The 17,038-nt window shown below is 57.0% G+C and overlaps 1 protein-coding gene across 8 annotated transcripts in view; it reads right to left on the bottom strand.

The window, feature by feature from the left end:
- Positions 1–17,038, bottom strand: part of DIP2C (disco interacting protein 2 homolog C) — a 371,728-nt gene that overhangs the window by 60,515 nt on the left and 294,175 nt on the right. For 6 of the 8 annotated variants that reach the window (XM_021065075.1, XM_021065074.1, XM_021065081.1 and 3 more), the window contains 6 exons: positions 10,896–11,035; positions 7,951–8,087; positions 6,629–6,837; positions 4,992–5,689; positions 3,299–3,408; positions 2,256–2,336 (listed from right to left, as the gene is read on the bottom strand). In XM_021065075.1, coding sequence (XP_020920734.1) covers positions 2,256–2,336; positions 3,299–3,408; positions 4,992–5,689; positions 6,629–6,837; positions 7,951–8,087; positions 10,896–11,035 — 1,375 coding nt within the window. The remainder of the gene's footprint in view (positions 1–2,255; positions 2,337–3,298; positions 3,409–4,991; positions 5,690–6,628; positions 6,838–7,950; positions 8,088–10,895; positions 11,036–17,038) is intronic. The other 2 variants (XM_021065077.1, XM_021065079.1) reach the window with 1 other exon arrangement.

Genomic DNA, 17,038 nt, shown 5'->3' with positions numbered 1-17,038 from the left:
ACCCGCAACCTCACGGTTCCTAGTTGGATTCGTTTCGGCTGCGCCACAAAGGGAGCTCCTTTCTGACTTTCTCAAAAGTTTTTAGAGAACGCGAAGTTGCCTGTGGCTGCGTCGCACTTCCACTGGGCAGCGCTGAACTGAGAGGCTGATTAAATGGAAGTTACACTGAAAGCACACGACAATGATGCCCCTGAGCTTCGGAGGAGGCTGCCCGCCCACGGAAACTGTACCCCGGGCTGGAGCAGGTGCGAGTGACACAGACGCCTGGCTCTGATCCGACGCGCCCGGCTGGTCAGGGCGCAGCTGCCTCCGCAGCAGGCGAGCCTCAGAAGGGAGAGGCCACGTCTGAAGGTAGGCTACTGTGGCCCACAGTGGCCCCACGCTGACCTGACGCAAACTTCCTCCCAGCCTCGACCTCCACAACCCGCCCCGTCAGATCTGTTGTTGCCGACACATCCCTTTGAGAGTCTGCGCCATTTCCAGTGACGACACTGCCCCCGGGACCTAGTGTCCAGCAAGAGCAACGGGCTGTGAACACAGGGTCTGGCAGGGACACAGGTCACACCTGCTGACAAGGAGGCCATTGTCCCAGCATCCCTCCGTCGGCAACCCAAGGCACTGGCCCTGCAAGCGGCTGGTCCCCAGGGGAGACACAGTTAAGACAGCGCGTTTCCCTGCCACCGACAGGACCAAGTCTGTGAACGTGCCTGGATCACATCTGAATCTGCGTGTCCGGCCGGGATGGACACAAACTCCCACCCAGACTGCAAACTCAAGAGCTTCCAGGGAGGCCTAGGGTGGAGGTGGAAAAGCCAGCCGAACGGACTCTCGCCCTCCCGCGGCTCACAGCTCTCAGGGAGGCAGGCCACCTCGTCGGCAGCCCCGCCATGCTCGGGGGCTGAGTGCAGGGGTCCTTCCCGGGGGCTGGGGAGAGGGGGGCCAGGAGAGCTGGAGAGGGGCCAGGAGAGCCTCTGGAGGAAGAAAGGAAAGTCGTCAACAGTGTCCAGGAGGCTGCTGCGGGCAGAGCCTGGGGAACATCAGAAGGAGCCGTGAGAGAGGAAGCAGCCAGGCCTCAGAGCCGAGATGGCCAACCTGGCAACAGTGCCAGCAAAGGCGTCTTAGCTGTGTGGGGGCTGAGGAAGGAGTGGAGGCAAGAGACGACGAGCAGGGTCTCCTGGTGACCGCACCACGGCCAGCAGCTCACCTGCTGCGCCCCTGTGAGCACGAGTGGCCCCGGAGCCTCGAGTGCCAGAGCGGGACTCCTGGGAAGACGGTCCGCACGGCGCATGGGGCGGCGCCAAAAGGCAGGGGTAGCGAGGCCTCCTCGCGGGGGCCAGGGTGTGGGAGCGCTTGCTGAGACGAAGGCCCTTCTGGGGACCACCCTGAACAGACACAGTGCATGGGGAACCGCTGGGTCAGCGCCGCGCACCCGGCCACGCAGGGCAGGCTGCGTCGGAGGAGGAGAGGCGGCTTCTGCGCCCTGAACCTCTGAAAAGCGGATCTGAGGGCTGGACACCCGTTAGAGACTCGAGAGAGCACCTCGTGTGGCTGCACTTCCTTCCACTCGTCCTTCCTCCACTGCTTTAAGCAGCAAGCGGTGCCTTCGTGCCCTGGGATGTTGCTACTTCCCCCAACTCCGAGGAGCCCTAGCTTCCTCGAGTGGCAGGGACCCGAACTTGCCAACAAGGCCTACATGAGATCTATTTTTCGGGCTTTATTTCCAAAGCAAACAGAAAGTTAACAAGCATGTTAAGGCTTCCGCAGTTAATTTTTATTGTTACTACTATTGGCTCGAATGTTTAAGGCCTGCCTCGGAACTATTACGAACATATGACGAGTCTGCTTTTCTGATGTGAAGTGAGTATGAACTTTAAAACAAAACAGACATGCTTTTCATCCCTAAGAATGAACACCTATAACTACAGCCCAACTTCCTACTTATTAGAAATAGTTTAGTAATAAAAATAACGACATAAATACCTCATAGATCTGGAACTGTTCTCTGTTGGAGACATTCATTCATTTTTTGTGGGAAACACCGTGCTGTTCAATTGCTAAAGTGTGCACACACGCAAAGGCTTAAAGGCACTGTTTCCCAGGTGACAAGGTCTCAGTCAAAACAGCAGCAAACCAACAAACAAATCAAAGGATCCAGGCAAGGCTGGCGTGGAAGGTCTGCCCTGAGAACGGGGCGCAGAGCCCCCAAGGGTGGGGGGCAGAGGGAGCGGCAAGGAACACGGCGGGGGAGGCCTCACCCTACAGTTGAGCAGCGTGTACAGCACGTGGTCAGGGGTGGTCTGCGCCCTCCACTGCAGGACCTCTGAGAGGAACAGGAACTGAAACAGAGCAGAGCCGTCAGGTGCGGGGCCTCGTGGGGGCGGGCTGACCTTGCCTTTGAAACCACTGCGGTCTGGAGGAGGGCTTCTGGGGCTCCTGAGACAGGGAGAGGACAACTCGCACGGAAAGGGGTGGCAGAACAGGCCCTGCCTACGGTGCGCTCCTGCCAGTGATCTGGAACTGCAGTGCCTGTTCAGGCCCACGCGTCAAGGGCTGGTGCCAAGGCGCCGTTAGGGAAGTTTTCGGACGTCTGCCCGAGGGTGGGAGGCCCAGTCTCCTCACCCACAGAAAAAAATCCCTTTTCCCGGGGCTGTCGGAAGAGGCAATGGCGATTTCTGGGGCTGCTGACAGAACCCGATCTATCCTCTTTCACAAGTGGGCTCTCTGATTATGCTGTTTTCACAAGGGTCGTCCCTGAGGTCACGCAGCAGTGCTGCGCGGCACACAGGCCACGTGCCACCTGACTCGGTCTGCGGTCACGAGGACCGCCCGCTTCGTGTCGGGACACAGGAAGCACCCGCACCCTCGCCTTAACCCACTTTACTGAGAGAAACGTACTGTGAGGCGGTTAAGTGGCTGCTGCCGTCATGTCCCCCGGGAGCCCAGCAGGGCTGGATGGCTGGGGGGCAGTGCGGCCGTCAAACACGGGCTGGTGGGAGGATTAGGAGCAAGGGCGCGGGGGGGGGGGCGCTGGAACCGGACGGGGATCCCAGAGGGACCTCGGGCCTGAAAGTCCGGGGGCTGCACCACCTCCCCCTGTGACATGTCCCACACCGCAGGGCACCCCGACAAACACGTGTTCCTTACAAAACTGCACGGACATCTCTGGCAGGGCTGCGAGGGCAGGCGGGCAGAAGGGTCGTCGAGGACGGGGAGGGAAACTGGGAGTCGGGGGCACCTGTGATGTGGCGTCTGGGCAGCAAGGGAGGGGCCCGGCCGAGGTCTGGCTCCCGGGGCTCACCTTCCGGGCCTGGTCGTTGTCCTCTATCTGGCCCAGGTCTCTGCCGCTGGCCTGCGCGATCCTCTTCCCAGACACCAGGTTCCCCACCATCACAGAGGCAGGGCCGATCTCTGGACAGAAGCAGGGGCACGCAGGTGAGGAAAGCACACGCGGGCTTCCTTCCAACACGAGCTTCCGCGGGGGCGAGGAGCTGACTCTGGGCAAATCCTCCCGAGGCTGAGGCTTTGAAACATCTCGTTAGAACAGGGTTTCGAGTAGGTCACTACCGTGACAAGCAGGCAACGGTGAACGAGGCCCCGTAAGGGCACAGGAGGTCAGGCTTCCGCCAGCCCCTGGGGCCCTCCCGGGCCCGCTGCCTGGTTTTTCCTGTATAATGCAGAAGACAAGGCTGGCATCTAAAAAGGGACGTAGTTCGCTCTAAGCAGGGAAAGACCTGCTCCCAGGTGCTCTCGCGCATCACGGAGGCTTGACCGAAAACAGCCCCACGACCTCGTACATTCCACAGAAAAGCGCCTTCGGATGGACTGCGGGGCTCGACAGCGGGGAGGCGGGGCTCGGCCGCCCGCCGACCCGTGGAGGCTGGAGGCCTCTGCACAACAGGGGGCTGTGCCAGCACAGCCCACGCCCCTCCCAGTCCGCCAGGGACGCAACACGGAGCTGCGGCCGGAGTCCGTGCAGCGCTCCACACGAGCAAAGCAAACACAGCCTATTCTGACAGCCTTTCTCTCCTAACGAAAGAAAAAAGTTTCTAAGGAGGTGCAGAGACGCTTTCGAAATGTGACTGCGAGAAACCCTAGACTTTCTTAGAACATCAGCATCCACGCTTTTCACCGAACGAGGTCCCTCCCTGCACGTGGAAGGGCTGCTCACCCCCGTCTCACCTGAGCTCCACCCGGGGGGCCTGGGGGCCGGCTGGCTCCACGCCCACTGCGGCCCACACCCCCTGACCACCTCCCCCACGAAGGGCCATCAGGTCTGGGTCTCACTCTCCCACCCTCTGGCCCCAGAGCCTTGGGTCAGTTCCCGAACCCTCTGAGGCACAAGTGGTGGAGACCAGAGCGCCCACTTCGGGGCCCGTGAGGATGAAACGAGTTGACACATGGAGACACGGCAGCCTGGGCGCTGGCTGTCATCTGAACACCCCAGCCTGCCCGCCTCCCAGGTCTGTCCGCACATCGAGACCGGTGGCCCCAGGACAGAACAGCCGCTTCCTTGCGCTCCACATTCCTGCACGAAGTTCTCTGCACTGAGAACTGCGCGCTGCCCTAAAGAGCAGGACCAGTCAGCTGCTGGGAGGCCCAAGTTCACGAATGGACCGCTACGTGTTCCCCAAACGGCCATCTTAACAATCGCATCAGTAGAAACGCTCAGGTCCGCAGAGGCTTCCACGCGCCTGCTGCTGGGCCGCAGAGGACGTGTACGGAAGCCTTGTCTGCATCAGCGCGGGAGGCAGCCGTGACCCTGAGAGACTCTGTGCCGGAGACCACCCAGCAGGGGCGGTCCAACACCCAAACCAGGAGTGCTGGGCCCAGGCGCGGCCAACGCCTGTTCCCCGGATGGGGGGACTCTGCCTCCCATCCCCCGCTGGGCGGGATGCCACCGATGAGGAGGCTGCTTCCTTGGGAGGGTGACGAGGGATGGGAGCCCCCCCAGGGCCAGGACCACCCCCTGCCTGCACCCCCTCCAGACGTACCTGGCTGCTTCTGCCGGGGCTTAGGCAGGTTGGTGACACACGTGTGAGGACACATCAGGACGTTGCAGGGGTGAAGCGAGCCCTCCAGGAAAAGCTGCTTCGTCTCTGACAGATGGATCCCCCCGAGCGGGGTTTTGGGGAGGGTGTTTGCTGGAACCAAGGCCAGACAATAAACCCCAACTTGGTGTATGCTGTCAATTGCCTGCAAAGTCATGAGAGGGAATCGTGTTAAAAGAGGCACTATGTATGAACAGACGTAGAGCAAATGCTCAGACGGCCAAGCACAGCCCACGGAGGCGCAGGCGGCACGAGCCGGGCTCCCCGCGGGGGTGCCGAGCTCAGAGGGCGGCTCACCGGACTGAGCGGCGCAAGCACTTGTGGACCACCACGTGCACAAGAGGGGACATTTGAGAAAGGAAAGCATGCTCTCAGGGAGGTGACGACACCTGCGCTGTGGCTCAGGACCGAGGGGCCAGCGCCACGACGCCTGGAGGCCTGCCCTTGCTCTGCTCGGCTGCTCCCTGCAACAGACGGCGAGCCCTAGGAGCACAGGGTGCCGCCCAGGGAGGCAGGGGAGCACTACCTGGAGCACCCTGCTCATCCACTGGAAGCTGTCCTCCTCCGTGGAGTCCGGCCTCTGCTCGGCCACAATCACTATCCTCTCGTCGTGCAGGACGGTCACGGAGAACACAGCTATTCTGTGGGGACAGACGGCAGCGTGGTGAGCACAGGCTGGAGGCGCATGGAGGCCTGGCCCGCTGCCGGGGGCTCTGCAGCTGCTGACAGCCACGCACAGAGCATCCCAGCGCCGACCCCAGCTGGTGAAGGCCGCGCCTGTCCTCGGCAAGGTGAGCGTGCCTTTGGGGAGAAGGCTGGCGAGGCCGGAGGGCAAACTGCCCACGTGCCCTGTGGAGGCCACCCAGGACTCTGGGTGACGGGCTTCGTGCCTCGGGGGCGATGGAAACACTCGTGCGTGCTAAAATGCAGCGAGCCCCACAATTCGCATGGGGAGTTTGGGCCTCTGAAGCCGCAGTCTCCCCGTCAGCAGAAACTTGCTGCCCGGGAGCTGACGGTGTCCTGCTGGCCGTGTCTGCCTCACGGAAGTGCAGGGGCTGGTGACTGGACTCCACGAAAGTGGCTGCACCACACCCAATAGCAAGCTTCGCAGTCCCCCCTGCCACCAGCCTGGAAACCCGAGGAAGATCTCAAGCAGCGAGGACTCCCCGCCCAGGGGCCGTGGTCGGTGCTGGCCGTGTGCCCAGCAGGGGCTGGGGCCCCACCAGGTACAGAGCCCACAGGAGCCATATCCTGGGCAGCTTGTGGCTCAAGCGTGGCCTCTGGGTGGATGAACTGCAGCAAGAGAAATGCTCGGCTCTTTTCTGTGTAGTTAGCTTGTTAAAAATAAGGTTTTCAAATGGACATTCTTATTTAACTTGGAGAAGTCCGTGAAAATACATTTATCAGGCTCAGGAAATTTCCATAAAACTGGACATTCAGAGCTGCAGGGAAGCTCAGAAGGCACCGAGTCCAGGTCCACTTTTTACAGAAGAGGACACAGAGCCCCATGAGTTTTAGTTTTTGCGGTGTGTACAACAAGCGTGGTCTGCAGAGAAGAGGGCCAACTGCAGAGAGCTCACCTTCCCCTGTAGACGAACTTCATGGGCTCCACGGCCAGGGCGGTGGCTACGATGTCGTCGGCGTTGTGTCTGCGTCCGCTGACCACCATGAGCCCATCCATCTTGCCCACCACGAAGACCAGCCCCCCGGGGCCGACAAAACCCAGCAGGCCCGTCCTCACGAAGGGGTACTCGCTGACTGGGGCCCCCGAGCCCGTCACTGGGAACACCTGGGGGCAAGGAGCGCTGAGTGTCCGCCGGTCCCCGTCCGTCACCCTCCTCCTTGGACCCACCCACTGGACCTGCTCCCGTCCAGCCGGGTCTCTGCACCTGAACCCAGCCCGAGTGGCCCAGGTCCAGGCAGCCGCAGCCCGTGGGCAGCCTGTGGGCAGCACCCTCCCACTGGCTCACGGCTCGTCCCCACAGGCCTCTCTTAAGAGGACCGCAGTAAGCCTAATAAACACGGTTAATTCTGCTCTTAAAACCACAGCACAAACAGGAGCAGAGGAGCAGGGCGTGTTTTAAATCACATCTGTCAGTTGTAAAAGGATCCTTGCTCATTAAAATGCTCTTTTTCCTTACTGGACATACACGGAAAAGAAAAATGCAGACGAAGCACCATGACTTCAAACCGTGACCCCTAGTTTCTGCCACCCTGATAGACACGTCGTGAGGGCAAGGGGATGAGCTGTGTGTAGACTGTGTCTGGCTCAGCTTCAGGGCATTTTGAACCCTGAATCCACATGGACAAAGCTGCCTGTACCAGGTACCACGTCACGTGCTCACATCTGCAGTTCTACATGTTAAGAAATTTACCCCCCCCGCCCCTCCCGAGTCCCATTTGCACAGGTACACTTGGTCGAAGTGCGCTCCTCTCCAGGTTAGGCACGCTTGCTGAAAAGACACAACTTCTGAGACCAGGGATGTGTGTGCTAACTGCATGCCACACATACGGGCTGCAGTGTGTGTGTGTGTTCACACCGGGTCACGGCTGGCCGAGGCCGGCAGGCCCTGAGGGGCCCGCTGCTCCTCCGAGAGGCCATGCACGCTGTGCTCGTACCCCAGCCACCCCCCGTCTGCTGGGCCCTCAGTAAATGAGTGGAAACAGCAATACAAAAAGCCCTTTTAAAGACACTCGGGAGCTCTTTTTCAGCTCCGGTTATGAGGTGAAAACAAGGCTGTTAAGCCAGATTTACTGAAAACTATAAAAACGGCAGGAGAAAGCGCAACCCTCTGCCTTGCTGTGGAGACTCTCCACGGAGAAACGGCCACCTCCTCCTTCCCATCTGCTCCCGTAGCTGGCGCTGGCGCTGGCTGGCTGCGCGAGCTCTGCTCCCACCTACCTCGAAGGTGTTCTTGGTCATACCCGAGAGGCCGTAATAGGACGTGCCCGTTGCAACCGCACACACGCAGAGCTCCCCGACCTCGTCCGTCCTGCACAGCTGGGGGACCCCGTCGGGCTTCACTGAGCACATGACGGCTGAGCGCACAACAGGCGGCACGAGAGAGGGGCACGGGCAGGCACCGGAGGAAAGAAATGAACAGATGTGAGAAGAGCGCAGATGAGCAGAAGCAGAATCTGCAGCAAACCTGTACCCGGAAGTGAGCCAGGTGCTTGTGGACCACGGAAACATCCAACTGCATCGTCCCGACGTTGGTAAATAATTGCAATGCTTTACTGTTAGTGTGTAAATCGTACTTAAGGGGAGTGATTCCTTTTGCCACCAAGACATGAGGGTGACACTAGGAGTCACTGCCACACAGCACATCATCGACCAGTGAGTGCACACAGCCTCCAGGATGAGGGCTCAACGCTCAAACCACTGAGCACAAAATACTTGCTCGATAGTCTCCCAAGCTTTTCTACTTGTTTAAAATTATTTTTTATTTTTTTCTTCTTCAGCCACGCCCATGGCATATGGAAGTTCCCAGGCCAGGGATCGAATCTGAGCTGCAGCTGCCACCTACGCCACAGCCACAACACCACCAGATCCTTAACCCACAGTGCTGGGCCGGGGATTGAACAGGGGCCATGGCAGAGACAATGCCAGATCCTTAGCTTGCTGCGCCACAGCAGGAACTCCCTCCCAAGCTCTCCTAAACAGAAAGCCTCGCACATCCCATGGGAATCTCGATCTCTGATCTCAAATTCCGTGTCTGGGCCTTCAGAGGAGGCCGGGTGCTGTAATTCTCCCATCCGTGGCCCCGCAGAGCACGTGAGCACGTGCCGCAGGGGCCGGGAGCTGTGCTTCCGGGAGGTGGAGGGTGCGCGTGGTGAGCTGCCTGCAAAGAGCAAACGAGGCCTCCCCGTCAGCCCCAGGTTGGCAACGGGGATGGGAGGCTGGACCTCAACACAGAGCTGGAGGAGATGCGGGAAGACGTGCGGTGCAGCTCACTCGCGGCAGGAAAAGTTCAAGTTAAAATGACACCGCAATAGTCTTCACCCATCGGATTGATGAAAATCACAAAGTCTGAAATTCAGAGTTCCCATCGTGGCTCAGCGGTTAACGAACCTGACTAGCGTCCATGAGGACTCGGGTTTCATCCCTGGCCTCACTCAGTGGGTTAAGGATTTGGTGTTGCCGTGAGCTGTGGTGTAGGTCACAGATGCGTCTTTGATCCCGAATTGCTGTGGCTGTGGTGTAGGCTGGCGGCTACAGCTCTGAATGGACCCCTAGCCTGGGACCCTCCACATGCTGCGGGTGTGGCCCTAAAAAGACAAAAAGACAAAAACAAACAAACAAACAAACAAACAAAAAAAACAAACCCCAAGTCAAGCTACAGTGGGGAGGAAGGGGTGTCAGCCCTTCGGCCAGGTGCCCTGCACGCGGTCTCTAGACCTCTCCCTGCAGCTCTTTCGAGCCCGTGTGCCGACTGCAGCGCAGACAGGTTACTCACTGCACCACCCACCCAGCAGCAGTGAAGGGCAGGGGGTCACGCAGTGGGAGGGCGGGGATACTTCTCAGCCTGGGAAGGAATGCGTGAGCTCTTCATGCGCTTCAAGACTCAAGACCCAAGGAGGCCTGCAGGGTTCTACTGTTACTGAAAATTTTTTTAAGAATAGGACAAAGGATTCGTGAGTGCATGCCGGCCCATGTGCCTGTGTCTGCAGCTCTGCACACCTCCCTCTTCTGCAGCTGCCTCCACTGGCTGGAAAGGTTTTTCACTGGACAACCTTCTGATCTACTGAGGTTGGAACTATGGGGAATCTATTACTTATTTGAAAAATAAATGTTTGGGTTTTTTAAAGAAATTTTTTAGCCACACCCACACCAGGTGGAAGTTCCTGGGCCAGGGATTGAACCCATGCCACAGCAGTGACCTGGGCTGCTGCTGTGACAATGGTAATCCGTAACCCGCTGCACAAGGGAATTCCACTAATTGTTTTTTAGGGGCTCCCGCTATGGTGCAATGGGATTGGCAGCATCTTGGCAGCTCTGGGACATGGGTTTGATCCCTGGTCTGGTACAGTGGATGACAGATCCAGCGTTGCTGCAGCTGTGGCTTAGTTTGTAGCGGCGGCTCAGAGCTGATACCTGGCCCAGGAGCTCCATAAGCTGCAGGGCGGCCAAAACAAACAAAAAGACCCCTTGTTTTTTAAAAACAAGAAAGGAATGGAGCCAGGAGGCCTGGCTGAAGCTGAAGCAGTGCTGAGCACACGGGCCTGGCTGAGCCCGGCCCCAGCGAGGCAAGACGCCCAGGGCATGGAAGAAAAGCGGCCCCAGGAAAGAGAGCCCACTCCCTGGGGGACAGCACTGCGGGAGGCAGGGCCAGGGGACCAGGGCCCCTCCTGTCAGCACAGTCCTGCCCTAGCGAGGGCACAGGCAGGGCCAGGGTGGAGAGGCAGGAGGGCTCAGCAAGGCCAGCTCCGCAGTTGGGGGCTGGTCTGTACGAAACCTGGAGCCCATCGCTGTGACTTAAAGGGCTCCTGTGCCACGGATCTGCCCACGGCGCCAGGATGGGCAACGGGAGACTGACCTGCACAGGTCTGTCTACAGACGCAGCGGGTGCCTCCTGGGTCCTGGGGTGCATGCAACACAGAGAGGCCCTTCCTCAGCCCTGGACACAGCCTAGGTTTTCGTTTACCAGGAGAGGCAGTGGCACTGCCCATCCTGTGCTGAAGCTTGGCAGACACGTGACGAGAGCAGCAGTCAGGCTGCAGTGGGTGCGCCCACGGTTCAGGGCATGGGGACGCCGGCTGGGCCAGCAGGGGAGGTGGCCAGTCCATCGGCCTGGCTGGGGTCCGAGTTGGACGCCTGAACCACCTGCGCCCAGGGCCCACCCTCACCTCCAGGCATCACGAGGCCGACGTCCTGCACGGTGAGCACAGACAGCTTCTCCTCTGAGTCCACCCGGATGACGCCGTAGGTCAGCCCGTGCATGGAGAGGACGCCGCGGCCTGGGGGCTGGTTGCTGTCGTCAGTGGGCCTGCAACGGCAGTTTGTGTCTGATCAGAAGCACGTCAGCTGCCCCGCCACAGACCCATGAGTCCATGTGCTGCACACACCCAGGCCGCACCTCTGGGTCCGGAGGCTTCGGACGGCAGGCCCGGCTGCCGCGTGGTGCTGCTGTTCTCAGCCTCCGTTTTCTCTGCTGGGACGGCCCTAACGTCTGCTCGTTCTCCCTCCCGGTTCCCAAGACGCGAAGACTCGGCAGTGCCCCTGTCCGCACCTTCCCTGCGCCCATCCGCCATGGACGGGCCGTCTCCTCCTCCCGCCGCCCCCTCTCTGCAAGGTCGGATCTCCCAGGTTTGAAAGCGGCTGAGGAGGAGAGTCCCATCCCCCAGAAGATGACAGCAGTGAGGAGAGAGTCGGCCTCCGGGTCAGACGGGACCGCACGCGGAGGCTCCCGCGCTCAGCTGCATGTGTCAGAACTGCGAGCACCTGGGGGAGGGCCCAGCTGGAGGGCGGGAGGAACAGCCGCCACCCCCACCTCGCCTCCTCTGACTCCCCGAAGCCTCGGCCCGCTCCCTGGGGGCTCGGGCCTTGCTCTGGCCCCTTCGAGCTGTTCTGGCAGACAGCCGCAGGGCTTCCTCTCCAACATGTGACTGCTCCGCACCCCCACAAAGCAGCACCCCTCCTCCTGTCTCCTGGGCAGGCGCCGTCTAACTCTGCACACGCCTCCCCATCACAGCCTGCACGTCCTGGGGCAGGAGGGCTGCCCCGCCCCTGGAGAAGTACGGCAACAAACAGCCGCTGAGCAATTCCATGAACAAAGAAAACACCGCCGGGATCAAGGGTTTTACCCCCGAAAACTAAAGATTCTTCGATGTGAGCAAAGTGGGAGCGTACAATTAAGGTAAACCTCACGTTCGTTTCTGTAATTTTCCATATGCAGATGCTTAATGGGGTTTCAGGGTCTAATACAGGGACTGTAAACAGAAGTTTGCTGTATAGCTTAAAAATATAATGAAGGTTAGAGTTCCCATCGTGGCTCAGTGGTTAACGAATCTGACTAGGAACCATGAGGTTGCAGGTTCGATTCCTGGTCTTGCTCAGTGGGTTAAGGATCCGACATTGCTGTGAGCTGTGGTGTAGGTCGCAGAGGAGGCTTGGATCCTGCATTGCTGTAGCTGTGGCGAAGGCCAGCGGCTACAGCTCTGATTGGACCCCTAGCCTGGGAACCTCCATGTGCCGTGGGAGCGGCCCTAGAAAAGGCAAAAAGACAAATAAATAAATAATATAATGAAGGTCTATAATGAAGCCATAAAAGTTAAAATTTGCAAGAAGAGGAGTTCCTGCTGTGGCTGGTTGGTAAAGAGCCCAACTAGTTTCCATGAGGATATAGGTTAGATCCCTGACCTCACTCAGTGGGTTGAGGATTTGGTGTTGCTGTGGCTGTGGTGTAGGCCAGCAGCTGCAGCTCTAATTCAACCCCTGGACAAGGAATTTCCATATCTCCCAGGGCACAGCCTTCAAAACAAAACAAAAACAATTTTGCAAAAAGAGATTTCATTTGAATCAAGCAACTGGTGTATTTTTAAAAAGAAGCATATGTTATGTGTCAATTATATCTCAATAAAAAATACAGAGAGAGAACATGCTTGTGGCTGTGGGGGGTAAGGAAGGGAAGGATTGGGAGTTTGGGATTCGCAGAGGCAAACCCTTACACAGAGAATGGGTGAGCAACATGGCCCACTGCAGAGACAGGGAACTACGGTCGCTCTCCCGTGACAAACGGGATAACAGTAAAAATACGAAGAAGAGTGTGTGAGTGTGTGTGTGTGTGTGTGTGTACACAACGGGCTCATTTGGCTGTACAGAAGAAATTAACACAACGCTGTAAATCAACCATACTTCAATGAAATTAAAAAAAATTTTGAACTATAAAGGCAGCTGTGATTCAAGAAAAATTAGACTGAAAACTGCTCATGGAAATATAAAATAAAATCCAATTCTAAGTTGAAAAAAATATAAAGAAGCGTAAGAGTCTGAAAACAGAACTCTTCCGTCTGTAACCGTCAAAAAGAGAAACTACTCCGGAGTCTCTACTCATCTCCTGGCCTTTTCTTTTCCAAAGACCCCAACAAATCAATAGCTGGGAATGAAGGTCGGGGAGCCCTGCAGGAACCCTCTGCTGCCAGGACTCTTACCCTCATCCTTGGTCGAGACCCCAGGTGAGGTCAGAGATCATAAGCCTGAGTATCTGCTGTGGGTTGAACGGTGTCCCCCCACAAAAGACATGTCCCGGTCCTAACCCCTGAACCTTGAAAGTGACCCTACTGGGAAATAGGGTCTTTGCAATGGAACCGGGATGAGAAGGGGGTGTCCCTGTAAGAAGAGAAAGGAGGTACAGACACAGGCAGAAGGCCGTGTGACATGGGCAGGCGTGGGAGAGGCACCTGCAGCCAGACAGGCCTGAATGGCTCCCCTCAGAGCCCACAGAAGGGCCCGGGCCTGCACTCCGGACTTCTAGACTGAGAACTGTGAGGACAGAGTCCTGCTATTTAAAGGTACCCGGTCTGAGGCCCTCTGTTAATGAACACTCAGAGTAGTAACAGCCCTAGCAAACGACTACTCCGAGCGGTAACACTTAAAAGCAAAATGCCGGACCAGCCAAGACACTCCCAAGCCTGGGAGGATAAGAACTAGTGTATGGTGACCGGGGACCACCGCGCAGGAGAAGCCAGGAGGGAGACGTTCCTTCGCAACCCGACAGTGTACGGCCTGTCCTAGTGACAAGACCCACCTTCCTACGTTGAATGATAGTGAGAATCAATACTGAAGCACCGTAAAAACATGAGCTACACTTGTTGCAAGAAGTTTTCAACCACTTCCGTGAAATGGTCGTTACGGAAGACCACGTCTGCTCAGCTAAACCAACAGCACCAGTCGCACGTTACTGAATCGAAGCCATGTTTACACTAAGTCCCCAGCCAGGCAGAGATCCTCAGACCCCTGGGTTTTTCTCTTTGCGGATTTGCAAAATACATGCAACACGGAGTAGAGAAGCACCTGAATTCCCGGGCACAGAACACACGGCCCTGCTGCCCCACCTCACCGCGGACGATGGCGCTTCCCGCCCTGTCCCACGGCTTTCCGGCTGGACCCGCTGTGCCGACTGCGCCCTCCAGATGAGGCGGCTGTGCTCGGCTGAGCTCTCCACACCCCGACGTGCTTACTACAGCGAACCTACCAGCCTCCCATTTGACAGATTAGAAAGCCAAGGCACAGCAACACTGACTCGGTTGCAGACCCACGCAGAGCCCCCCCGCCCCACTTCCCCCAGTACCTTGCCTGCCTCTGGTCTAATAGACCACGCTTAGTTCACTGGAGGGTCTCTTTCCCTGGAGTTTTAGAACAGTGGCATGAACGAGCAGCACGTGAGCACATCCTTCGTGTGGACAAGCCAAACACTTGTCCACACGAAGGCGCAAGAGGCGCACGTACTCCAGCCACTCCCTCCCCAGGCAGCCGTCACCCACACTTTAAACATCAAGCGCCGGTCTGTTTGTTTGGGTTTTTTTTGGCTGCAACCATGGCATATGGAAGTTCCCAGACCAAGGATTGAACCCGAACTCAGCTGCGGCCTGTGCCACGGCTATGGCAACACTGGATCCTTAACCCACTGTGCCACACAGGAACGTCCAAGTCCCGGCTTCTTTAGTATGCATTTTCCTATGAGGTATGTGCACACCCACATCTATTTAGCTACAAAGAAAAGTAGGACCACACTATATGTATTCTTCTGCAACGTGCTTTTTTTCACCAAGAATCTTGTACGTCTTCCCACTGTGCGCATGTTAAACACATACCGTATGTGTACTGGACATACCAATGAATTGACCTGTATTAATGATTAGATGGCGTTCAGTAATATGAATATATGTTTATTTTATTTCATTTAATTTTTATGCATTTGGAAATATCTCTGTAAGACACGTATCTAGAAAGGGAAGGGAGAAATCAAAAAGCATATACATTTAAACTTTTTCTTTATATTTGTTTTTTAGGGAGGTCCCCAGGCTAGGGGTCAAATCGGAGCTACAGCTGCTGGCCTGTCCACAGCCACAGCAACACGGGATCCAAGCTGTGTCTGCAAGCTACACCACAGATCACGGCAACGCTGGATCCCCGACCCACTGAGCAAGGCCGGGGATCGAACCCGCATCTTCATGGATACTAGTCAATTCGTTTCCACCGTGCCCCAATGGGAACTCCTACATTTAAATTTTTAGTAAAGCCTGAATACCTTCCCAAAAGACCATGTCATTCTGCAATTCCACTAAGAGCGTATGAGCAGCAACACTTTTTCACTCACTAGACCCACCTTTCGTATGCGTGCCTGGGATGCAGTTGTGAGCATCCTCTGTGTGAGCCACCCTGCCCTGTACAGCGACCTGAGACAGGCACGACTGCTCTCCCCTCACAGGCAGGAAGTGCGCTGCCGAGGTCACAGCAGACCAGGCGGGGTACTCAGAACGGCTTGGAACCCGTGCCTGCGACCTCAGGGCCAAGCCGCCCCTCGGCCTTACCTGTTTCCACACATGCGTGCCAACACCAACCGTCAGCCTCGTAACTGTTCCCCGCGCGGTGAGCACAATGCATTCCTCACTGTTGCTCCCATTTGCATTTCCACGAATATTAAGCAAGTCAGAAGACTGTTTTCTCCGTTAACACTTTCCCAGGAAATAAAAAGTCCACGTCGCTAAACTAGGTGGGTGGGGGAAACTAACCCCAGCGAGAAAAGTCCCTAGGAATTTCCAGAACATCTACCTCTCGTCCTCAGACACTGCAGATGAAGTAACGGCCGAGAGCGCCCTGCACCTGTCTGGCAACGTCCAGGTGCCACTCCAAGACGACCGCGTGCTCCTGGGTGTCACACGCGCATGACTCAGGGAGGACTCCTCTGGGACCTCAGGACCCCGCAGAGCGGCCTTCGCAGCCTAGGAACGCGGGCAGGTGAACAGCCAACATGTGGCTGCAGCGACGGGGGTCAGGACCGACTCGAGGACCAGGGAAGGGGCGTCGGCTGAGCGCTCGGCCGCGTGAGGAACGACAGAGGCCTGCGGGTGGGCACGCCACCTGTCCTGGTTCCGGCAAGCTCTCCAACTCCGGTTCTTAAAAAGCTCCCACGTCCTGTGGTGAGCCCCTTCCTTTCCTCCCGGGAAGCATCTTCTCTTAGGGGAATGCTGCTGGGGGTGATGCGGGCGGCCAGTCCCAGCCGGGACAGCACACCAAGGAGCTGCCAGCTCTGCGGATCACCTCCGCGCCCTGACGCTCACGAGCAGGACAGCTGAGGTGACCATCAACTCTGCGCACGCCGACCCTTCCAGCAGCCCCCTTTCACGTAGGTGTTCTGGTGCTTCCAAGAGGGGTGACGTCAAGATACTTAATGGTTGTTTTGGCCACAGGCGCCAACCCATCAAGCCTGGCATCCACTCAGGAAGGACCAGCCCGGAGCAGCCTGAGGAGACTGCTCTGCAGCTCTGCTGGCTCTGCGTTCAAACCCGCAGTGGATCTTCAAATTAAAAAGAAACTAAGTTGAAAAGAATCCTGGTATGTCTCCCCAAAAGTGAATAATCATTTTTATGAAGTAAGTGATCACAACTTAACTTCTCTGCTTTAAAAAATTCAGATTTTTCTTTTCTTTTTAAAATTGTTGTGTTAGCTTCAAGGTGTACAGCAAAGTGATTCGGGGGGAGGGTGTGTACATACGTATTTTTTTTAGATATATATATGTAGGTCTTTAATTCATTTTTTAGTTTATTTTTGTACATAGTGTTAGAGAATGTTCTAATTTCATTCTTTACATGCACCTGTCCACTTCTCCCAGCACCACTTATGGAAGAGGCTGTCTTTCCCCCTGTATATTGTTGCCTCCTTTGCTGCAAATGGACAGTAAGTGCATGGATTTATTTCTGGGCTTTCTATCCTGTGTCTGGTTTTGTGCCAGTACCGTACTGTTCTGATTACTGTGGCTCTGTACTCT

This window comes from Sus scrofa, chromosome 10 (genome assembly GCF_000003025.6).
Source record: "Sus scrofa isolate TJ Tabasco breed Duroc chromosome 10, Sscrofa11.1, whole genome shotgun sequence".
Taxonomy (NCBI): Eukaryota; Metazoa; Chordata; class Mammalia; order Artiodactyla; family Suidae; genus Sus; species Sus scrofa.
This window is presented reverse-complemented; position numbering and strand designations above follow the sequence as displayed.